Source organism: Cinclus cinclus, chromosome 7, assembly GCF_963662255.1.
Source record: "Cinclus cinclus chromosome 7, bCinCin1.1, whole genome shotgun sequence".
Taxonomy (NCBI): Eukaryota; Metazoa; Chordata; class Aves; order Passeriformes; family Cinclidae; genus Cinclus; species Cinclus cinclus.
Window position 1 is genome coordinate 30,489,518 of NC_085052.1, and position 25,394 is coordinate 30,514,911.

The window sequence follows — 25,394 nt, forward strand, 5'->3', positions numbered from 1 at the left end:
GCACAGGACTATCCCCACTCTTAAAACCACTTTGCCCTTCTCTTCTCCAAGGTGCTTTCTCCTACTCACTGTCTTTGCTTACCAGTGATTCTGGAGGAAAAGAAAAAAAAAAAAGGAAAAACCACAACAGGCAAATAAAACTTGCCATTTCCAGACACCAGCCAGGACATGGTAATGATGCTCCTCTCCTGTCCCTGATCAGGGACATATAGAGAAATTATAACTCTGAGGAGTCAGGACACATCTTCTTGCCATGTGCACCCCTCCTCATGCTGCCATAGCACTGGCTCTGCAGGATCACTGAGCAGCAAGAGGCTGGTAGAGAGAATGCACTCCACACATTTCCATTGTTCAGAGGCAATTTAGAAATTGTTTGAGGACCTGTCCAGGTCAAGTTTCGTTCTATTTTCAGAGCTGTGTACTGACTGTTGATGACATCTGCCCATGACTGGCAGCACACATTGATGAGTACTGTAAATGACCAGTTTCCATATGTACAGCCACGTGTCTCCTTTCTGCTCCAGGCTGCTGATAAAGATCCACTGGTGGTAGCTGCTGTTTAATATGGTAAATGATTTTGGAGATTACAGTCTTCTCTTGTGTAATCTTCTTACATAAGGACTGAGAAAGAAAACATGTGAAGTGTAGAATTTGAACATCAAAACAGCAGTGGATGTGGAGCTCAACATCGTGAACATCTTTTCTGACTATTCCAAGCTAATAAAAAGCCAACAGAAAGTTAGTTCACCCTCTTATATATGCAAGAAACTTAAATAAGAGCTGCAGCTCAACACAGAATCTTGTGTGCTGATCTACTATGTGGTACTTAGCCAATCAGATGTTCAGTGAATAATATGGGAAGTAGCTAATCAAGTCAATTTTAATCTAAGTAAAAACTAAACAAAGCTGAACAAAAAGTTTCAAAAACTGGGGCTTAGAGACTCTGAATGGGTTGCTCCAAGGGTAGGTTTAGGTCAGAGAAAAACGCGTTGTTCTTCCTAACCAGCTACCTCATGGTGAAACACACATTTTGAGAAGTTTGCATGCCGATTTATGATTTCAAGCCATGGTATTCCATTTGGTCTCCTCCTGTGCTGCATCAACAGCTCCTGCTGTGTGTTGCTTGTAGCTCCTTTTGCTCATTCCTTATAACTTATGCTTGTACTAGAGACAGAGGGACGGACTTAAAATGTTTAAAATCTTGGTGGCAGAGGGTGAGGAATGTAAAAAACAAAACAAGATAAAGAGAGCAGAAAAAAAATAAAAGTAGCAGAATGGGTGGAAAATGCTGAGAGGCTCTTTTGTCCTTTTCATTCCTATCGATTACTGTCTGCTCTGTTCCTTTCTTTATCTTTCTTTGCTGTATTGTGTGTCATGCTGGAAGCTTTGAGAACACTGTGCTCAGATACAATGGCAAAGAGCCAACACATGCATGACCTGAAAATACCATGAAAAATGTTCACGGGCGGAGGTTGTTTGCAGTAATGTGAGAAACTTCATGCCTATGGAAAAAAGGACATGATCAGGAGAGTGTCTGCCCTGTCTTTACTTCTGAGCATAAGGTGTAGAGGGCTCACAGATTAAGAGAACTCAGTAAGAGATGGAAGATTTTCATCACTTTTAGATGAGTGTTTTAACTGTTGTAACAGTTCTTAAGAGAGCCCAGAAAATATTGGAAAATCCCTCCACCATCATTTGCTCAAACTTTTTAATGAATTCAGTTTAGCTCTGTTTGTCCTTCATATACGTTCTAATGAGCAAATATGCTGGTGATGAGACTCACAGACAGTGCAATCATTATGCAGATTATTCAGTGAAGGATTTGGAATAATACACTGGTAAAGACTGGATTCCTAAAAGAGGCAGCTAATGAAATTTCACCTCTGCCCTGTTGATGCACTAGATATAAACAAAAGACCTTATTCAGAGGGGTTTTTTTTTGTCCTTTTCTAAAAGCTGTAACTCTGAAATTATTTAATATTAAAATGCTTTTTCCTGCTGGCCTGATCAGCTTCTCAAATGGAAAATACAGCCTAAACATGCATATTTTATCAAAAACTTTCTTTTTTTCTTTCCTGTTTGCATTTTTCCCTTAAAATGCAAAGTCTTACTTGATGTACATTTCCTTGGCAGTAAGATCAAGACTGAACTCAGTGAAAAAATTGTTAAAGCTCCTAACACTGGCTTTACAATGACAAAACACAGACATAACAAATCCAAACACCACAGATGCAGCCACCTTCTATTATGCCTCGCAGAATGGCTCTGGTAGAGAGAATGTCCAAAAAGAGAGAGCAAGGAGGAAAAAAAAAACCCAGACTAGGGGAAAATATGTTGTATGCTCTCTTTTCATGGTGGAAACAGAGTAATGACCCATTGATAGTCTCTAGATCCAGTCAGTTAAGAAAATGAGAGTTTCTCGTGTTTATTTCTGAATAAGAGCAGCTCTGTGACCACAGTGGCTGATGGCATGAGCCCCACTGAGCTCTGTCCCTGCTGCTGGGTGCAGCTGCTGCACATACCAGCACTGCAAGTCTCCTGCTTTGCTGGGCTGTGCTCACCAAGTGAATCTCTTTGTGTCTCTCACAGGTGCTACACTGGCATCCAAGTTCATCATTCTTTAGACAGACTCCTCGGGATAGTTCTGGAGAGCTGGTAACTGACTCACAGTGTAACATACCTAACTGGAATTTCTAAAAGATGTGTTCTTTGTGAGGCAGACAGTGATAGCAAAAACAAGACTAAAGCCAAAACCCCCAATGTTTTCAAACTATTCTGTTCTCATCACACAGAAACACAGAACCAGGAGAATTTCAAGAAGTGTTTTGCTCAAATCTATTTTTTCTATTAACAATTTTCTGTAAACTACCTCTGCAATTTTCATAAGGTTCTTCCAGTGCTCCTCCTCCTTGCAGTTGCTGTGTTGTTTTTCACCCTAAGCAGTAAGTTGGCTGTCTGGCTCTCTTCATTCACTGTGACATTACGTTCTTAAGCCTAAGGCTCCAACATCTCTCAAAAGGTTGCTCAGAGTGGCAATGCTTTGATTCAGAAGATGAAATGCATCCAGGCACACAACTCTGAGTTTCACTTATTTCTTGACCTGTGCTGACAATGTGCACTCTTTTTTCCCCCCACTCCTAGGTGGGAGATAGTCAGTCATCCAAACATTTCTCTTGGACGCAAATACAGCTTAGTTGCAAAAACCACTGAATGTATATGAACTGCAGACCTTATTTATAAGCTGCAGACCAGTGTCATTTGGTGGTCACCAGATAGCTGAGCTTTCTTAGTGCTCCTATGTACCTGCCCCAGTACACATTGTTATTTTGAAAGTCACTAATACTGCTAACTAGAATTCTGAAGGAAGACTTTTTCTCCAGTTCTGCAAAGCTTTTGCTTTTCCTTTTGCACTGAAGTCATAGTCTCACTTCTCCTCTCTTACCAAGTTGCCTTTTCAATTAATTCACCTAATAACATAGCATACACAATATAATTATTCTTTATTTATAAATAACACCTAAATATTTTCCAAGTAATAGAGGGTAAGGAAAACTGTAAGGATTAATCTCTTATTAAATCATCTAAGAGATTATATTCTTTCTTCCCAGAGTGACAGTGCAAAAAAAGTTCACTGACTCCAACACAGGAGAGGAAACAGAGAGATTCAGCTGAAATACATTCAGTGGATAAGTAGAGAAGGATTTTCACAGGAAAACATTCTAAAAGTAGATCTGGAATTTAATGGTGCTGCACTTCAACAATATAATCATGATGATGCTTATAACAACTACTACTACTTTATACCTGTTATGACGCCATCTCAAGTAATTATAAAATAATGTACCCTGAAACTATAAACAAATAATTTAGCAATTATCTGGAGGAATGCTTTTAGTGCAGCAAACCCAGAATAAATTCAAGGAATGAATTGATGAGAGAGTCTGAGCAGTAGAAGCCCTTCTGTTTTAAGAGATGTACATGTTGATGTCTAATTCTAGACATTGCTTCTAAGCTAAAATATATGTCCCTAAAATAACATGACACCAAAACACAGATCAGGTCAAAAGGGAATGTTGGCAAACACCATCACAACACAGAGGTCCTCCAGGGCTCCACTTAAGAGTAAATAGTTCCATGCAGCCATGAGTACCCAATGGGAACTGCTGAAAGGATTAATTGTGGCCTACTCAGGTTTCATCTCTCCACTAAATGTACTACTGAGAGTAATAAAATACAGGATAACAGTGGATTACAACATCAGGAGTTCTGAAAGCATTCAAAGAGTGGCACTCCAGAAGAAACCCTCTTGACTCTATACCCAAATTCCAGACAAGAATTGTACTGGTGGCATTTTGGAAAGATGCTGGTTCATGTTTTAGATATATTTTTGTATTATGTGTTTCTATTTCAAAATATTTGAAATAACCATTAATAACTGAAAGGATGTACATAAAAGGCTGAAGTATTTTTCCTCACATTTCCATGATCTTTACATGCTTCTTATTCATCACAAGTGTAAAGAACATAAAATCCCTTAGGAAAAAGAAGAATTATTATGCAATTACAGAAAAGGTATGCACCAAATTAGGTTGATTTATTTGTTTTTTAAATGTGAGGAATATAACTACATTAGGAAATTGTGCCAACATCCTTAGAAGTAAAATCACAAATTTAAGTTTTGAATATACCCTTGCAGCATATTTTGGAGGGAAGCAGGCAGACGCTATCTTAGACCTGAAATAAATACTTTTCAAGATGAAAACTTATCAGAAATGATCATCACCTCCACTTCTGTGCACTCAGGAGGGAAATTCAGCTCCCATGCTTTGTCTTGTTAGTAGACAGACCATCATGGGCTGGAGCAGCACAGTCCATGAACAGAAGGACAAAAAACTTGCGTGCAGTTTAGGTACAAATGCTGATTTGTGGAAGACACCTTATCTTGTTGCAAAGACGCCCCATGCCTGGAGGAGCCTTCTGTAGCTGTGTGTCTCTGTAGTGACCTAAACAATGTGTCCTCCAGCAGCCACTGCAGGAACCCATCCCCTTGGGAAGGATGGCATCTATGACCTGGGCAGCTGCAGGAAGACCTGTCCACTACAACTGAAAGAATAGTTATCTGCTGTGTACAAGTGCTCATTTTAATTAAGGTTTAATCTCCTCAATCTCTACACTAATCCTTGGTTCCCTGTAATAATATTCCCACAGAGGACCCCAGGGTATTTTCTGGCGTCAAACAAGTCTTAGCTGCTGGGTTTGTTCTGGTTTTACAGATTCCTGCATATCCATCTTGTATATTCTGAGAAGTATGTGAGGCAGAAAAAAAAAAATCTCTGTTTGAGCATTAATTGGATGATAATGGCAATTTATGGATTCGAAGAGGAGAAAAGGTGCCACGAGAGTGTGTAAAGTGGGCAGCTGGCACAGTAGCTTTTGCCAACATTTGTGTCAACGTGGGAGTACAGCAATATGGTAGCTGTTAACGTTGCACGCAATAAATATCTCCCCATATGTGAAGATGTGACTAGCCTTTTGGAGGAAGAAGCTGAGTATTCTCTGTATCTGTGGCAGGATTTTAAGTGTAATCCCAACAAATCTCAGCAGGTCTTCATGTGTGCTTAAATACTGTACACATAAAATTACTTTCTTGAAATTTAGCATAATAGGGAAGCAGTGAAATAATAATTAAATAATTCACACATTGAATTATCTGGAGAAAAACAGTGTAATGCTCAACATGGCACACTTTTTCTCAGCTGATGCAAGCCTTAAGGAAAAAAATACACAGGCCTGCTGTTGTCCAATGCATGTGACAATTTTTGTTGCTATGTGACTTGGACTCTGTATTATGTATTTGTGTATCCACAAAGGCATTTAACTTATTTCCAACTTTTTTTTTTGTTGCTGTTAGAAATAGGAAGGCCATTAAAATTATTATTTTAGGACCAAGAAAAATGTTTCTGTTACACATGAACTTGTAACTATTGGAGTTATACAGCAAACATGATACTATTGATAAAATGGCACTAGACATTTTTGGGGTATTTTTCTACAGCTATTTCTTGCAATGAGGTTTCCTCCTGTGGATTTTCTACAACCCTTACACAACTAATCACTGCATTATTTTAATAGGGGAAAAAAAATAAATCTGGTGTTAGGGTTCTGTCCTCTAGTCATATTCTGTTTTCATTTTGCCATGACATTTCTTTCTGTGTGAGGAGTGCATCCACCCTTTCTTCACCTCTTCAAAAGCCTTCTTTCCCTGCCTCTGTCCACCACTGCTACTCTTCTGAGTGTCATCCTTACACAACTACTAATTCAGAATAAATCCCACAGCCCCATTCCATTACAAGACAGTTGCCTATAATAAAAATTTATCATTACATCAACAAATAAAACATCATCATTCTGAAGAGTCAAACCCACTGAGATTTTCAAGAATTTTTGTCTGTGAAGTCTCTAAAAGCTTGATTTATAGATGCAAGTAAAACAAGCAGAACTGAAGCAAACTCAAAATATATACTCAAAATATATACTATGTAACAAACTGTCCAACCAAACCACTTTTAAAATCAACTGGCTATACAGGTAGAGAAAATTTTCCATTCGGTTTTAATGATGCCTATTCACTCTCCGGCCAGCCAACAAAATGAGGATTCTACCTACAGAACATCAGCCATGCATTTATTTTTACATTGACATAAGCATGGACTGTCTTTTATGAAAGAACTTGGGAAGGTAAGGTGGTGTAGGAAAAAAGACAGTATTAAATGACAGTGCTATTTCAAACTAAAATGACAAAATGCCTTATTAAAGTGCTTTGGGTACTACGATGGACAAAAATGCTCTTGTATGGATAGGAAATTAAGTTTTATAGCTTCACAAGCAAATGTAAGAAGGGTTGTTTACACTTTCTTACTGAAAAGCTAATGAGTTTCACATTTCTTAATAAAACACTTCCAACAAGCCTCATTAATGCAGCTACTTACATTCACAATTACTGGCATAAGCACACAAAAAGGGAAGATCCTTTCTCCACCCTATCTCTCAAGCCTAAAAGCTTGAAATTTATAGATGTAGAGAAATATCAAACAGCAACACTGCCTCACAGCAAAACCCAAGCATAAAATAGCACCTTCTGAATGGAAATGAAGATCCTGAAATGTTCCCCTGGAAAGTGAGACATCAGCAGGCTGATTTTAGCAGCAGGTGGCCAAGAAAGACTAAGGCAGAGGTATAATTTTTTTTTCTGCCAGCACAGGGTCAGCCCATCACAGAGGATTGAAGAACTCATGGGGGTGATTCTGGATCTTCCCTAAGAAGAACAGAGTGGGGAAGCTGAGCACTTTGCAAAGTCACCCCTTCTCTTCCAGGTGAAGAGCAAGGCTGCATTGCGTTGCTGCCTCATTTGTATTTACCAAAGAGGTGAAAGAGCAGTCTCATGCTGCCATCACTAGACCGGTACGACAGCAATGAAATGGGAGGATGAATCTCCTGATTGTTCTCTCCCATGAAGTTCCCAGTGCCCCAGGGACACGGGAGAGCAGGGATGTGTGCACTCACACATTGCTCAGAGGGGGCTCAGATCCATCCCTGCGTCTGCTGCTTCCAGCTTGGATCGCTCTTTTCGAGCAGATCCTACCTGGTGAGTTAGGCCTGGCTTGTAGCCAGTCCCTGGGTGGAAATCTGTCCTGTGGATGCTGTTGCGTGGTTTGTGTGTTTGATAAAGACAAGATAAGGCTGCAGCCATGGCTGTGCTGGCCAGCTGTCCTCAGCCTGCCTTCCAAACACCAAACAAGTCTTGGGAGAAATACCGGTGGGGAAATACTGTATAACTCCACTTTGCATTGAGAGTACTCTGCCATGACATAGATAGTGGTATTTTGGAAAAGTTTCTTAATCAAGCAGTAAAAAATCTTGTCTTAAGACTGCTGGAACTTAACACCCTATATAACTAACTTTCCAATAAGAATTAAAATGAAGGGGGAAAAAATACCCAGTAAATCCAAGCATGCTGACCCATGTGAGATACATGAAAATGGAAGGTTATATTTATGAAATTTATAAAGCAAAGTCAACCATTGCTCTGGAGGGGTTTAGAATGTTAGAGAGCTTGAAGCAAAACCACTTCAGCAGCAAAGTAAAAGCAGCTGCAAAGTAAAAGCACCTATTTCTTAAAACAGGTGCCAAAATAAATAATCTGACATTCCACTCTGTAGAAGAGAGCATTTTGCACATATATAAATAAATTTATAAAATTTCACTCAGAAAACAAGTAACAAACAAACAAACAAACAAGTAAACCTTTATCCTTAAGCATCTGGGATCCAAAGACATTCAAGTCCAAGAAAACAAACCATATCTGAGCTTTTTAAAATACACATACTAACAAGAAGGTCTAACCATCCCTTCAGAGGAGGGCATTATCTCTCATATCTTATTTCCAAATCACATACATTTATACTCCCCTCCTCCAAAAATAAATTTTGAAAAGTATTTTCATTTCATGGAAATAGCCATAGTCTTTTGAACAGATGGGACACCTGATAGACTGGGATGCAATGAATCCTTTATTTGCTGATTTCAGGAAGGGATGTTTCTGATTTTGAAAACTGGTTTTAGAGAGCTTTCTGACTTCATGTCTTAGGAGAAGATCAGCAATGCAGAAAATACAATTGCATATTGATAAATTCTGGAGATATGTGGGAAGCAGACAAAAAAAGAATAAGCAAAGTACATATCTGAAGAAAGATACACATTGTAGTTGTCCTCGTAATGTGGGTATTTCCACTCAGCTCCCTCAGTCATTGCACACTCAGGATTGCATCAAGCCATTAATTGTACAGTAAATTCTTCTGCTTGCCATAGCATCACTGCTCCCTAGTTCCCGCACATCTGAGCATCCCATTGAATCTTATTTTCCCTTCAGGCAGTGGGTCAGGTTCTTCCAAGCCCCTCCATCCCAGTTTCTCTTTAGCCCCTTCCCCTCTCAGTTGCTCATCTCTGTTCTGGTTCCCTCTCCTCCCTCTTTGCAGTCTCCCTCTGCCCCAGGAGTGCTGTACCTCGTGCACAGGGTGACCGTCTGGGATCCCAGCTCGGGGGGCTCCGCTCACGCTGGAGATGGCAACTTCTCTGTGGGCCCTTCCTGTCACTGAGGGCTCCACAGTGCCCTGCTGGCACTCCTCCCCCAGCTCCTGCCAGTCCTCTCATTTGGACACAGAGAAGAGAGGTTTTGTTGAAAGTTGTGTTGGGGCCTCATGAGGGAATGGTCCTGCCCACTCTGGCCACTTGCCAGACTCCAAAGACACCTGAAGGGAAGGGTCACTAAGGGCCCTGGGATATTACAGGTCCCATCTCTAAGTAAGATGGGCATGAGTTCCGAAGGCGCTGTGCCTACCAAAATCTCTTTGCAGCCAGCGCTCCTGGTAACCTCCCAGTACCAGAACTGGGGAGGCTGAGCAGGGGAGAGGAGGAGGTGGCTGCATAGCCAGGCTTCCCCTGCCGCCACTGTCATTGCATTTGCATTGCAGGGAAATGATCTGGCTCCCTTTGTGTGGCCCTTTGGCAGGAGCCCAGCAGCATTTCTGTGCCACTGCTCACATTGTACTGCAAGAGTATAAACACAGGCTTGTCCACAGTGCTCTCAACAGCTCTGGAGGAAATCCATGATTGCCCAGTGTCAAATAGGCCAGAGAAGCTGGGCTCTCTGTGCACCAGCTACCGTTCTTATCCTAATACCCTGTCTCTTGTAGGAATGTGGAGATTCACTGGTATCAGAGAAATAGGGCGGTACGACAGTACTGTCATAAATATTCAGACCTTGATGTTGCAAAATTTTCTTTAATGCCCCGTTGTTTCTAAAGACTCAGATTGGCCAGTGTTTAACATTTCTCAAGACCATGCCAAGGTGCCACAGAGAGAAATAAATGAGGCAGAAAATAAATAATGTTTGAGAAGAAAAAAAAAGAGAGTTGCTAATGTGAGGAGAAAAATTATTTTGAAACCAGAAAATACCATCTCAACCAATCCTTTCCCTACACTATAAATATTTAAAAGCATAAACTATACTATCAATACTCTACTCCTTCCTGTCCAATTACTCTTTGACAGAGAGAATAATCCTGGAAAGCATAAAGACAAGATCTTTCATCTACCTAGAAGTCTTAGTACCCTACTGGCTAGGCACTATCTATCAGCTACTGAACCATTATGCTGACTTTGCCCGGATTTGTGTGACCACACAAATTTCCAAGGCTGAGAACACAAGAAATAAATCAGAAAAGAATCAGCAAGGTTGGTCCTCTCCAAGCTTTGAAATCTCTAGACTGGAAAAATTCCACTGTGCTTCCTGATTTTAATGCACAAACTTGAAACCCTCTGGCCTTCCTTGCTGATCTTTCTGCCTCCTACAGCCCTAACTGGACAGGCACTGGTCTAGTCTGCCACAAACACAGGGTGTCCACCTCCCCCTGGACCCCAGCACATAGAGAACAGGAGCTCATGTTGCTCCTACAGTGAACTCTGGGGAAATTTCAGCACATTTAACAAGCTGATGTACATCTTACAGCCCCAGACGATGTGGTATTTTTTCACGTCTCTGTTATCACCTGGGCAGAGCTGCTTTGCCCACAAGGAAAGCCCTTGCCTTGTAGCACGTGGTATCTAGGAAAGTGTAGATGTGCAAGCAGGACCTCCATCTGCTCCCCTTTGCCTGTCCCACAGTGGAGCAGGCAGAGGGGTAAGACACAGTGACACTCAGCTGCTGCTTTTCTTTTCTGCATCACAACATGGCATTTCATGAATAACCCCTTTTCCACAAAGAAGAAAACAGGATTTTGCTGCCGACTTCCCTAATGCTGCAGAGACCAGCTGATTAAACTCTTCAGAAATGCATGTAAATGATCTTTATTGCACTGACTTCAATGAAGCTAGACAAACTTACACCCACCAGAGAACTAATCCTTATGTATCACTGCAGGAATGTACTACTGAAGAAAGAAATATAGTTATCAATTTAAATATGAATATGAAAAGAAAAAGGATCTTTCTTTTTCCTAGAAGCTGTTACCCCATCAGATTTCCACAGGACTATGAAGGTTTTCAGTTCATAGACTTTATTCTCTCTGCCTTTCACCTGAAATTAACATTGTTTTAAACAAGTGCAATCTTTATAAATTTTTCCTATCCCGATTCAGTTACTATTTCCTGTTCTGCATTTAATTTTTAATAAGAAATTAAATATGTACCCTGATCAAGAAATTAATTTCCTTTTGAATTACCCAAATGCTAAAACTCTGTGGCAAAGAGATGGCACTCTGAAGAACAGAGCCATCTACAGAAATCTTTTTGATAATGGTGTCCTTCTTTCAAATCCAAACATTTTCTTGATGTAGAATACAAATTGAGCTCTAGTGTATAAGTCAGCTAGGATTTCAAAGTTGGCCTTTATACTTTGCCATTAATTAATTCCGTCCAAGAAATTCAGACAAAGATACAAACAAAAAAGTTCTCTAAATGGATTACATAAGGCATTCAGAATATTCTAATTCATTCCCCTCCAGCAACACAGCAGAGTCAAAGAATAGTGTACACAGCATGTTTGGACTGTATAAAAAGCACTAGAAACTGTAAGAATAGTTTAAAACCCATTTATTTAAAGCTCTCCATTATAAGAGCTATTGTAGAGTATTTGCTAATCAATCTACACTTCTGAGTTCTAAACAATTGCAGGCTTACTGAAGTGTGCTTTTCTTCACTTTCAGATGCAGGAGCAAAGTTTCCTATTAAAAGGGAGGAAATGCAAGCAGAAGGCAGAAGACCTCTTCCAAAAATTACTGGAACTTCTGAGTAATTTAAATATTGGCTAGAAAGTGAGAAACTCTTTGTGATCTGAGAAAGACACTCTTTCCCAATGCACCCCATGTACAGCTTTAAGTCAGGTAGAACAAGTCTTTTCTGTGATACAATGAGGAAAGCCTCCAAAATCAGGGGAAACTCATAAAAATTACTCATTTTTTTAAAAAAATATAATTTTCTTGCCATTATCACAACATAACTGAAACAGAATCTGAGAATATGGGTCAGTGGCCAGTCAGCATAGCGAGATCTTCCAAGCTGAGTAATCAAAAATGGTTTGTACTTAGGTGTAGCTACTACAGCATGGAGAAAGAACAGAGCAGCTATGTCTGTTCAGCCTGGAAGTACATTAAGAGTCTTCTTTTTCTCAAGATGCACTTATTTCAACTTGTATAGAAATGCAAGGGAAACTTATCCCCTCACACCTTTGGCACTAACCTTGGTAGCATTCATTCACCTGAAAACCAGACTGTTAGATAGGGAAGAAGCAGAGTCACAAATGCATTGTCAGAAAGTAAAAGAAAAATAAAAAGTGAAAAGTGGGCTTTGTTGTGCTCCCCACTAGCCCACAGTATGCAGATGATACCTTCTTCCTTGTTCCTCCTGTGCAACAATTTCTAAAAAAGGTCACAGAGCTTAGTTGATACCACAGTGCTAGAAATACCATTAACTTCTATGAGATTTCCCTAGGCCATTGTCTCCTACTCTAAGTTTATTAATCCCTGGAGCCCAACTCACAGAACACTAATTTGTGGCAGCTCCTTATTCATGCTAGGATCTTGTATGATCATTGTTTTTATGTAGCCCATCTCATTATGTTCTTGTAATATTTACTGTGCAGTGAGACTTAGGAAAGTCCCACACCAAACTGGATATTTTATAGGACTAAATTTCTAGCACTTGATTGTGAACATGATGCATGAGAAAGCCAATATCTGACATCCTCTTCAGTTTTTATTTTGGCACAGACCTACAATTATGGACAATCTTAACAGAGTTTTAGGTTATAAGAACTTGCAGCATTGCCTGAGACTGAGAAGATGCAGTTCCTGTAAAGCGATTAGTTCCAGTGCCTATATGGGCATAGACAAGCATATATATATATGATACATTTTTTTTTTCTTTGATCATGTTTGATAATGAAGACTGTATTTCCATCATGCAAATTTGGAGGGGTTTGGGGGTTGTGTTTAACATGCATTATAATTGGTGCAAGCTGTTAAAATACTCATCAGTGCTCTTTAGGCACTGAGCCACAGGCACTGAAAGGCAAAAAAGAAAGAATTTCACTTACATATTGTGGGAATCATCTACTGGGAACAATCTAAATCCAAACCTAGAGAAGATCAATGGCTTACCTTTTTCCTCCCTACAATAAATTCCAAATGTTCAGATTCAGTCTTTTCAGTCCACCTGGGAATTGAAGACACAACTAAAACCAGACTGAGACATGCCTGAATGTATTGTCTCCCTCACCTAAATATCCCAAACCCAGAGGAAGCTGATACCTGCATTCTCAGAGCTTATCTAGCTTCAGAGCTTTGTAGTCTCTCATTCAAGAATTTGGATTTTCTCTGAGATATGTGGCTTGGAAATTAATCTGGCACAATATAATCCCTTTTGTTATGTAATTGGAAAAATTCATTATCTTCTCTTAATATTAACATGAGTTTCAGAGGAAAGAGGAAATTCCACTTTTCCTAAGGACACAAAGCCCATCTGATCCCACGTCTTTGCAATGTATAGACAGATACCCAGGCATTAAAAGCAAGCTTTGCCATTTGTCCATGAAAAGCAGCATCATGCGATGCTATCTGTATTTTTATTGTGACTTCAATTTACAGGCCACATATTCTGGTGTGGTGACAAGATGAATAGCTCCGTGGCACAGCGTGGGATGATGGCCCATTATACAGCTAAGGGTCTGCAAGGAAGGTTTCCATGACAGCATTCTGTGTATCATTGGTATTTTGGAAATAACATTCAGCTTTGATCTCTGACTTCTACAGGTTTTACTGTTCCCATGAAACATTATACTCAAGAAAAAAAAAAACAAAAACAAAAACCAACCAACCAAACAAAAAACAACAAAAAACCCCCAACAAAAACGTCAGGGCTAGCGTGAATATTTTACATACAGCCAGGAACACCAGGAAGTGATATTCCTGTTATAAACTGCAGAGCTAAGTGATAAACCACAGAGCTATTTGTTAATTGCACCTATTAAATATCTTTTCTACGTTCTGGCCAGTAACCATTCCATTTTGGGACTTATTCTGAAGTTTATGCTGCTGAACAGGTTCAGACAGCTGGCATTTCCATCTTGCTGTCTACATTAAATTATAGGGTTTTTTGAAAACAAAAACTGATTCAAAGCCTAAGAGAAGTTAGTTTCAACCCTGGGCCAAAAAAAAAAAAAAGTCCTTTTCTATACATTAAAACATGAAGGTTTTTAAAGCACAGCATCTTGCACCACGAAGCTGAGGATGAGTTTAGCACTGAATGACAAGGGAGAGATGGGACAGGAAGGGCCTTAAGAATACTTCATTTTCAGATGTTCATAAAAATTTTGCAAGTAAAGTTATAATCTGTCTTGCAGCTGTTTATTCCTCCACATTTAGACAGGGATTTTGAGAGGGATCTGAAGGAACTATATGCCCAGTTCCTATTGAACTTCAGTAGCATTCCACCTCTTAACTCCAGTGTGCTGCTCTGAAGGCTATGAGATGAAACACAGCCTCTGTAATGAGTTTAAACAAACAGTGTGGATCTGTGATTTTACAAGAACAGGGCCACAATACAGGTCTTATCTGCAGCGCAGGGAGAGATGATGTGCAACTTTCTGTTAGTTTGGAAATGGAGAGTTTTCTCAATACACACATGACTCTGCTAAAGCAAAACACACTGTCGCATTATGCCTATCTGTTGGTAAGCATGCACTTAGAATTTATATACAATAAAATATCTAACTGGCTGTAATCTGCTTAAGGAGCTTTTCTCTTAACCATTTGAATTTCAAAGCACAGACAAAATTGCAGGAGGTTTTTAACTGTATACAAGATCTGATCTTAGATAAATTATCTACATGGATTCTTAATCTTTTGTGGGCAGACAGTATTTCTTAATCAGTGTAAAAAAGAATTCATTAATAAACACAAACACTGACAATACAAAAGCATGGGTTTTCTTGTACATTTGAAGTTATAGCACAAAAAAATCTCTCTGATAAGGAAAAGAAGGTGTGTTGTTTCCAAAATGCAGCTTTTATTAATCAACTTCCCCACATTTTTAGAGGATTATGAGTAAAATCTGAAGATGCAGAGAATGAAGAGTATAGAATTCCTCTGTACTCTCATGGACAGAGAAGAGACCTACTCACATGGTCCATTCCTAAATTCCATAAATCCCAAAACGTTTTCCTGTATCAATGTCAGGCAGGACCATGAGCCACTGGTGTCCTACTTTTCTGCATGTTCCTCCATTTCAACATTTTCTGCATGTTCCTCCAAGTAAGCCAATAAAATACACCAATGCATGTTTCCATCCTTACAAATGTTTTCAACAGTCCTGCACCCTATCAGGAAAGCAGTTTTGCTGGGGCATGGCAAGGAAATGAGCCTTTTGCTCCTGTTTTAAAGAATGTACTGATTTAACTCGTGAAAAAGTTGCATGTAAAGGATTACCTGATATTCTTTGATAACAGGCACCATGAAATCAGAGCTTCCACAAGAGTCAACAAGAGCAAGATGCACTGGTGTCACCACAGTTAACCCAGCACAGCACTTACTTTTCACTAAGCCATGGTCCTGCCTAATGATTAACAAAGTAAGAATTTGTGTGAGAGACCAGGGTTAGGAGAAAGTGTAAGGCCCTTAGCACAACCCTAGAAGTGAGGGTACTACACGTGATAGAAATTTGCTGCTTCTCTATACTTACAGCAAGGGAAGAAGTAAGATAGAGTCCTGAGAAGAAAAGAAAAATATGAAGCAAGGAGAAGCTGTTTATTGCACCAAACTACTTTGTCCAAAGCTAGAAGAAAGTAATGCTTAATCTTCTTCAGCGTTGGGTAGCATGCTCAAGAGAGACACTTGGCTCTGGTAGTTTTCTTCAAAGGGAAGGGTAGTTGTTCTGAACTTGCAGCCAGATCTGCTCAGCTATTCACCTGCTTTCTATCCACAAGTCTCATCTTACAGACTTGTTTCATGTTCTTTGAAAAGGTCTTAGGTTAGAGCATGGCACTAATAATGCCAAGGCTGTGGGTTCAGTCCCTTTGTAGGTCATTCACTTTAGAGTTGGACTTGATGATTCTTGTGGGTCCCTTCCAATTCAGAATATTCTGTGTTTCTGTAATTTGTAGAAGTTTGGTCTGGGGGAAGAGGCAGTCTTCAATTTCTGAGGAATGCTAGTAGTCACAAGAAGCGATGGTAAATTACTTGATGGGATGTCCCTCAAATCAAGGTAACTGCATGTAGGGCTGTCCATTGCTACCTCAGCTCATTTATGAGGTCCAAGCAGCACTCACTTCCATAGGTAAGGGTTGTTACTTTACAAAAAAGAGCAAATGAAGAGAGGAAAAAAGTGCTGCTCAACCACTGTCTCCCCTATGTTTCTCACCAGGCTTTTGTTTATTCTTTGACAGTGCTCCCTATCCTCATCTTAAGTACAAGAATGCCAGGTTGAAGAGGACATGCGTGTAGGCATTTTCAGACCGTTTGGGATACAGGAGCTGGAGAATTTCCCAGGTAAGCAGGCACTTTGAGCCCACAGAGAGGGCTGGCACTTTGCCCTGCGTCTCCAGCTCCAGAGGCACTTCTCACATAGAGGGGGGTGTGTTACATGCCCCACAAGTCTGACAGCTTGCTCCTCTCTGTTCCACACTCTTCTTGGCAACTTCCCTTTGGAAAACACATTGTACAAAATGTGGGATGACAATCAAATTAACGGTCAAGGGCAAAACAAAACCATGTCAATAGTTTTGATGATAAGGTGTTCTCAACCCAGACAAATCTGGATACGTAACCTGCTCAAGCCAAAATCAGAAAATAAAAACAAAGTATGAATTAACAAGCTTTGAAGGAAGCCAAAGAGGATTTTGACTTTCTTCCTTTCTTGATATCTTGGCAGCTGACAAGCTTTGAGCTGGCAGAGGCTGCCTTACTTACCGGGACAGTCCAGCACAGGGAGGGCTGAAGGAAGGCTGCAGAGGACAGGTACAGGAAACATCCATGGGCAGAAACACTTTTCAGCAAATTAGAGCATGGAAGTGCGTGAAGCACTTAGATACCTAATTTTAAAAATTGTGTGTCATAGGGAAGTGAAGATAAATGCATCTTGGGAAGAATTTTACTTCTGCTCTGAATGTGCTGGCAGCATGATATTGTGCACTTGGCAAGTTTCCCTAAACTCAAAGCCTTAAATCAGTGGGCAATGTATGTCAGTACTCCTTCAGCTCAGAGATGGGTTTCTCTTCTAGGTTTTAATTTTTTCTTTTCCTTACTGATGAAAATTTCAAGGGACACTTGAGCTGTAGAAAATACATTGCAGACCCTCACATTTAAACAGATGCCATTTTATAGAAGATGGTAAAGTCCTGGGGCTCCCTGGTTGTTTTGCTTCCTCTGCCTGACTTCAGGGAGAGCCAGCTATGCAACATCTCATGCCTACAGTTCACTCATCAGCAGCTATTCTGCTTTTTTTTCCTAAAGAGAATACCACACAACCCTAATCAGAGTTGATGTAGATCAATGTGAGCCTTTACTTCCACTACATTTAAAGGGACGTATGATTTATTGATTTGTGTATCAAATTTTAGCACATGCATTTTTTGTCTACAGTCAATGAAGCGGATCTCTAGATCCAAATGTCATTCAGTACAAAAAACAGAGTAATATCAGGAAGATGATTAGGCAATGATATTGGTGTAGGACACAATTATTTTATCATTTCAAGTTTCTAAAATGTAAAGATAACTATTTAAGCACAAAGTTAGAGCTCTGAAAAAGCATGAAATCTTAATGTCTTCGTATAAAATAGCTGATCGCTTGATTGAAACATGATGTCTTATTTACAGATCTTTTAAAATAATTTAAAATTAAAGGCTAATTTATCTTTTGCTGTTGATAATTAGTTGAAAAAAGCAAAAAAAGCTGGGTTTTTTTAAACAACAAGAAAAGCCCACATATTGTGCTGCCATATATCCTTTGCTTAATATGCCTTTTTCTTCTTTTTTTTTCCTGAACAATGTGGTCTGATTATACAGCTGACATGAACTTATCACTAGAGTCAGGAATTAGGTAGGATTCATCTCACGGGCCATGTATAGGCACGCACATGATTTAGAGAGATTTAGTTTGACAACTGCCTGGGCTCCCTCTACAGTCCAAGAAATAGGAAAGGAACCTCACTCCATGCTTAGCTTGGGATCCTCTCTAGTGACCAGCTCTACCTACACCAAGGCTGACCTTGGCTACGTAGCTGAAATTTATAAAGCCAAATACAAAAGATATGGGTCCCAGCTTCAGTGAAAGCTTCTGCTTTTACTTAAGATCAACTCTGCTTAATTTCACAGGTTTGACCCAGCCCCAGTGCCTCCCTTCAGCGAGGCATTACAGGTTGCTTCCGTGAGATTAGTGCATTCCTTCTGTCAGGCAAATGCAAAAGGGACTTGCTGAATCATGTCCTCAGTCTAAAAGAAAGACTGCTGTTCACTTGTTAAACCCTATATAAATTATATGCCATTCTTAACAGGGTTAATTAACACAGCATTAAGGACAAAGCAAACTTGTGACATAGCTGTAGTGCCTCTGACATATGAGTGGAGCTTTTAGCACCTTTGACCTTTCCTGCTCCTTTCCTTGAAGTGCAGAAATATCATTCGCATTTCTTTCCCCTTGGAAAGAGGGAAAAGGAACATGGAAAATAAGCTAATGCTGATGAACGACAGCATGATTGTCCACTAAGAAGGCATCATCAGCCACTAATGATTCATTTTTTCCAGGGCATAACATACATCTATCACATATCTCTTGCATATTAGCAGTGCTGAAGCTGGGGACAGAGAATACTGCTTTTGCTTTTGCAGTGTGAATAAAGCCGTGATCCAATGTGAATGACTCACTGCTGTTGTGTAAGCTTGTAAGCATCTTTGCGTGAAAGATGAAGGCATTTTAGATGAGCCTGCTCAAATCAGTATCATCCTCTCAAGCTTGAGGACATCGTTCTGAACAAGACAGACTTGCAATGCAACAAGATTTGAGCAATAATATGCAATAAGATTTTCCAGTGTTCCGGGGTTACTGGAAAAGAAATCCACCAAAGATCAGCTAAGAAGTATTCGTTACTTCAATTTACAATTCAGCTTGGCCATGGAAATGCCTCTGGTCAGGATCTTCTTTGAATTGCAACTCCAGTCACGCAGCGTTTCTGAGGAAAGGTCCATTTTAGTCCCTTTAGTCCATTCTAAATTCATTTTAGGGAAGTGGTAGGTCTGAAACACAGACTAAAGAAAAGTTGGTTTCATGGTAATATTTTTAAGAATTTATTTCAACAATAGCAGATTGACCAATTTCTTCAATTATTATTTGCAATTTTAAAGGAAACTTTATTTCCCTGCCTCCAGTTTTCACTGAACTTGACCTGTCAGGATGAATGTGTGCAGATATGAAACCCCACAGAATGGCTGTCATAGGTTGGGTACCAGTCCCTGCTCCTGTCCTCCTCTGCTCAGCCATATCATCTGTTTGGATGGCCAGGGGAGGAGAGGAGCTACCCTGGGAGCCCACAGAAGCCCTGCCTGCCAGGCCCTTTGCTCCAAGAACCCTCCCCTGTCTGTGGCTGCTGGCTGTGCTCCCATGTGTTGCCTGATGCATCTAGAGGAGCTGCCTGGCTCACAGGGCAGCAGACACCACTTGCCTGGGAAGTGGCGGCGTGTACGGAGCCTGGGAAGGAGGGAGGGGTGGAGGTGTCCCATTTACTAGAACTGGTACATTCCTTTGTCACAAGACTGAAAGTACATATGGCCTTTCTGAACTTTAGAGCTGTTATTTCTGGCACTGGTTCCCACTGTCTCACCAATTGTGGAAAACCTGTTAGCAGGTACTGCATGGATTACATCAGTCACAGCCAACATGAAAAATCATGCAAAAAGTTCATCATCTTGCCTATGCAGTCTTGCCTAAGAGATGACATAAGAAAGATAATACAAGCTTGAGAGACAAAACTTGTTTAGCAGGCCCTTGTTCTTTACTCATTCAGAACAATGTGTTGATCTCTGTTGGCTTTGCTTCCCTGGGCAACTGCACTGAAGCTGGAACACTTCCCTCATGCAGTCCAAATGCTGGTTTCCATTTTGTAGAGCTACATAATTCGATTTGCTCTGGTGGTTCAAAAGGTCAGTGAGAAAGGGCTCCTGTGGAGAGGAGAGCGAGCAGCTCTCACTAACAAATGGGTGCTTGCCTTGGAAAACAGCACATATCTGTTCACGTGCATCCAAACTGCTAAAGCATCCCACTGAGAGTGAGCCTGCAGCAGGAAGGGACTTAACTGATCTTTCAGTCACCAGGAGTTACACATACAAGAGCCAGAAAAAACATTTTGCTCTTGAAAAGGGAATCATTATATATAGTGCTTGATAAAGTTCATTTTAGTAATTCATGGAATCGGGAGGGATAACAGGACCCAGTTGTTTGAGGAAAGCATTCAGATGTAAAATGTGACCTCAGCTTGGTGGTGGTGTTGTGACAGATAGAGACAAAAGGACATTCAAAACACACAGCTAAGAAAGGAGAAATAAAATCTGACTCCCAATTACTGTGTAAGGACAATCATGGTGTGTGAGTTGGAAGGGAACCACCCAGGTCCAAGTCCACATCCAGGGCAACAATTAACACAAAGGCAGCAGTTCTTGGAAAATTTCAACTATGCACTGCTAAGGTAAAGCAAAAGCATTTTTAGAACAAACAAATTTAGGTAAGACATACTATTTTTCACAAACAGAGTAGGTCAAAACAGTGTTATTCTACAAGCAATATGAATCACAAAAAAGCATCCCTCAGAAATACTGTCCTGCCCTGCTCCCACTGGAGTGATAGAACTAAGGGCAAAGAATTCAAACTGCACAGGAAGCACCGCTCTGCTACATTTATATAGCATCTCTTATCACAAAGAATTTGAAAGATACTTAACACGCAGTGTTCACAGGACCATTCAGCTACCAATGAACAGAAGCTTCTTGATTATAACACAGCAAGAGCTGACCCCTCTGCCTGGAAGAGCGGTGGGGCAGGGGAGCCCAGACACACAACACATCCTCCTGGCACACACACACACGCACTCTGCCCACTCTGCTGCCAGTGGTCACCCTAGCTGCACGGAGAGCCCCCCAGCAACTTCATCACCTACTCAAATTTTGCACAGCGCTTTCACCTGCACACACCTCACTGCTGGGGCAGAATTGTGTCCGTGACAGATGTTGGGCCTTCTGGTCTGTAGCCCCTGGAAGCGCTCAGAAAGGTGGAAGGGAAGGCCCAAATCCACACTGACTGGCAGACAGTGATGTCCTTGGTGTTGTATAATCCTCCTGCCCACTCAAAGGTACACCAAAACCCAGCTGACCATAAGACGTTTCTGAATCACTGCTCTCTGGATATGGTTTACAGAAGAAACGTGTGGAATGGCACATCCCAGAGCACCATGCTGGGCATAACCTACCAAAGAAGCTGCACTACCTGCTGAGCTTGAGCAGACCCAAAGAAATGATTCAGAGCAGAAGTTACCTGTAGGGCACTCCCAGCCTTTTGAGCCCTGTGCTTAAAATGTCGGTTTATGACCTCTTCCCCTCCCACACAACATAATAGGAGATAATAAGTATGAAAAAGACAGATGCTGGTAAGAGAATATTGTGAGGTCAAAATGTTTTATACATGTGGTTGAAAAAATAAAAAGCAGTTACCAAACTGTGGTTTACATAAAGTGCTTTCAGCATTATTTTTTAAAGGCACAGCAGTCCTAGAAATACTCAAGTTGGGTGGTCAGTATTTTTGTTTCGGTTTCAAGCAACTGGTGGAAAATAGAAACAGACAAGCCATGAAAGCTTAAACCTAACTTTGGCTGCTTTTCTGGCAAGAAATCACTACTCAGCCTACAAATGTTGCCATAGTCTACAAGAATAAAACTGCAGATCAAATAGTATCTCAGAGTATGTGTCAGTTTCAATGTACAAGGCCTTTAGCGTGAAGCAGAACTAGGAAAAATGCCCAGAACCACTGAGGGCATTGTGGCAGATTTTTTTTCTCAGACAGTAACAGAACTCCTGAATGGTGCTATTTGTGGTTTGTGTCTCTGCATCAGGAACACATGAATTTTGGCTTGTAAGAATTCAGACACAGGACAGGAAGCCTGAGCCACTGACAGGTTTTATTTCTGCTCTGAAACTGCTTTTCACACTTTCTTGAGATTGTTGAGGAATGACCCTTAAGTCCTGGAGTGATACTCTGCGTTCTTATATCAAGGTGCAAATACATTAGGAGGAAAATTTTGTCAGAAGCCACCTTTAGTCACTTCACTCACTTTCAACCTTTCTCTTTACCACTCTACAAATAAATAAAGAAAAACATTTCTAACAGCAGGGATAGCAAAGTCCTTGAGAAATGACCCAGGAAAGAAGCACTGCCGTGTTTAAAGAGAAGCTTAAAACAAATACATATCAGAAATGTGTTGAAAGCTGCAGGAGCTCAGCTGGAACAGCTACTTTGCAGCTGGAGAGGCAGAGGATGGCAGTGAGGCTGTCCAGGCAGCACCTGAAGGTGAAAGAGCCCAGTATCTTCTTTTTCACCCTCACCAAGGCAGGAACTTTGGCACAAGGCAGGAACTATGTGCTGGGGAAAGTCCCAGAACAGACAGCCCCTAACCAGCCTAACTTGAAAATTTAGTCCTACCTAGAGGTGTTTTGCTCATTATAACAATAAAAACCAAAGGAAGAGCAAAAGGAGAGGAATCACCTGTCACCATAGGTTATGGGATGCTCAAAAAGCTTTTTAGGTTCAACTGGGTTCAAAGCAACGTTTAGCTTCTCTGCTGACAAAATTGGTTTTCCTGCTTTCTTGTTCTAGGTGTTTGTGCTTCAGCTGCAGCTCTGTCCCTTTCCTGCATAGCGGTCCATCTCCCTCCAGTGCTGTGTTCCAACAAAAAGAAAGCTTGTACATGAGAAAAACAACTGAATTCTACCTTGTCCTCAAAACCTTTCATCTAAAGTCTTGATTGTGTGCAAGAGGTACCAAATGCACCCAGGAAGCCATTTTCTGCACTCACAGCACAGTTAGAGCTTCTGGATTTCTAGAGTTCAGCTGTGGTTGATTCTTCATAAATACTGCCGAGTTCCTTCCTCTGCCTGCAAAGGGACAGCTCTGTGTCCTCATTTTCACTGCTGGGATGTTTTTGAAATAGTCCTCATTATTTTGTACTTTGAAAACATGCCGTCTCTTCAAGCATAAAATTTTGGCACAGATAGACCCTGGGGCTTTTATACAGTAAATTGATCAGATTATTTTGTTTAAAACTATTGTTCTGAATACAATTAGAATTTCTGGCTCTTGGATTGTGTTCATTTTGGCCTCATCACAGCTAAAATTCTGACTTGAAGCCCATATAAATATTTTCCCTTTTAGCATTTATTATGATTCTAATCGTACTCCTAGTTTGGTTGCCTTTTTAAAAAGAGGAAAAGTACATATAAATCAGATTAAATATATCACTTCACTATAGCTTTGCCATGAATGTCTGTTTTGCAGAGCAAGACAACACTGCCAGATTTTTCCAGCAACCTCTGTAGACATTTAGTAAAAGTCTGCTGTCCTGTAATTGCTTTAACATGTATTTTCCTGCACTAGCTAACTATTTACCATTGCTTTTTTTAGCAGGAAGACTCTGCCTAATGTTCAAACTCCAGAAATTTCTGCACTCATTAATGTTTACTTAAATACCCCAATCAGTCTCAGCAAATTTGGTATTGTGCTGTGCAAACAGGCTGCAATGAAACCCCAACAGCTTTGAGGCACGTACCCCAAGCCTATTCAGAAGAGATCCTTTTCAGCCTTTAAGCACACGAATCTCTGACACTGATTTATCCAAGAACACTGTTTTCCTGTTCATTTCTGGAGACAGATGTGGATAAGATGAATGGCTGGTAAATTGATATACGTCTGGCTTATAAAAATGGACTTCAGGCTTTTCTAACAAAAACAAAATCCATTTTTGGATGGACTTCAGCCTGCGGACTAACTCTCCTCACATTCCCAGGTGTGCTTTGGCATTTTGTAGAGAACTAAGCGAGGACAGTAAGACTGAGCCTTTTAACCCAGCTTGGCTGGTTCAGCTGAGTAATTTTTCAGTGTGTGCACAGTGGCAGGCGCTCCCTTTTCACAGCGTACCTAACAAAAGTTCACATTTCCTGTGATGCACGGGCTGCACGCTGCTGTGCTGTGCTGTTTCTCAGTGATCAGCAAAGGCAAGGCAGGGGCAGGGCTCAAAAGCCCCAGCCTGGAGCTGCCAGCCTGCAGCAAGGTGCAGCTCCCGGTCTGTACACACCATGTGAGCCTCATCAAAGACCTAGCACGTTGCTTGAGACCACTTAATTTAAAACATTGACACAGAAATTTATCGCGATTAACGTGAATTATTGCCTGCCTTGCCAGTTTCTGCAGTGCAATGGATGGTTTATTGTGGTCAGGACAGAAACACTGGAAAACCTACAGTATTGCTAACTTGGAGCAGCTGCTCTGCAAACACACACATGACTTGGGTGACCTGGTTCTGGGGCTGGAAATGAGCAGCTTTGCAGCAGGCCCAAATCCCCAAATTAAAATGTTAGAATCGATACACTACACATTTCTTTTGCTATATCCCACAGGTGCATCATGAGCTATCTGAGATTCTCCAATACATCACTCAAGATCCTATTTGTTGTCTTTGCTCTGAAAATACTAAAAAAAAAACATAAACAAACCCTCAGTACACAAGGAACCTCATTTTTACCACAGTTTTAGGAGTGGGAGAAGGAATTTATCAGAAGCATACTTAAAGGAAGGTCCAAATTTTTCTAACTTTATAATTTTTTAACATAAAAATAATCCCATGTTTCAGTCAGTTCAACGTATTACAAAATAATGAATATGCTGGAGTTCATTATTATAGCCAGTGATGTTTCTGGTGCTCTTTTCTCAGTATGAGTGTATCTATCCTGGAAGGATATAAACAAAGGGCCAGATGGAAAAAAGCAGACATTATAGCCAGACCTGATTACGAAAAGCTCCAGAACTGAATCCAGTGATTTTTTGAGACGAATGCATGCTATGCTGAAAGGCAGCCAGTAGAGAGCTGGATACTTCAGCAGAATATGTCACTTTCTTGGATATCTTTATGCAGTAGTAAGGGACTGTTACTGTTAAGCATTCCCATCTTACTATTTGCACTCATCCGGCTGCAGCTTCCAGCTGATGATCTTCCTCATGCCTTTCTCCACCAGATTCAAGAGCCCATTAGAA

The 25,394-nt window shown here is 40.6% G+C and overlaps 1 protein-coding gene across 1 annotated transcript in view; it reads right to left on the reverse strand.

Annotated features, from left to right (window-relative positions):
• PHYHIPL (phytanoyl-CoA 2-hydroxylase interacting protein like) overlaps positions 1–9,210 on the reverse strand; it is a 56,276-nt gene extending 47,066 nt beyond the window's left edge. Inside the window, exon 1 of the mRNA XM_062496584.1 lies at positions 9,063–9,210. Within this exon, the coding sequence (XP_062352568.1) occupies positions 9,063–9,210 (148 nt within the window). The remainder of the gene's footprint in view (positions 1–9,062) is intronic.
• Positions 9,211–25,394: the final 16,184 nt, after the last annotated feature.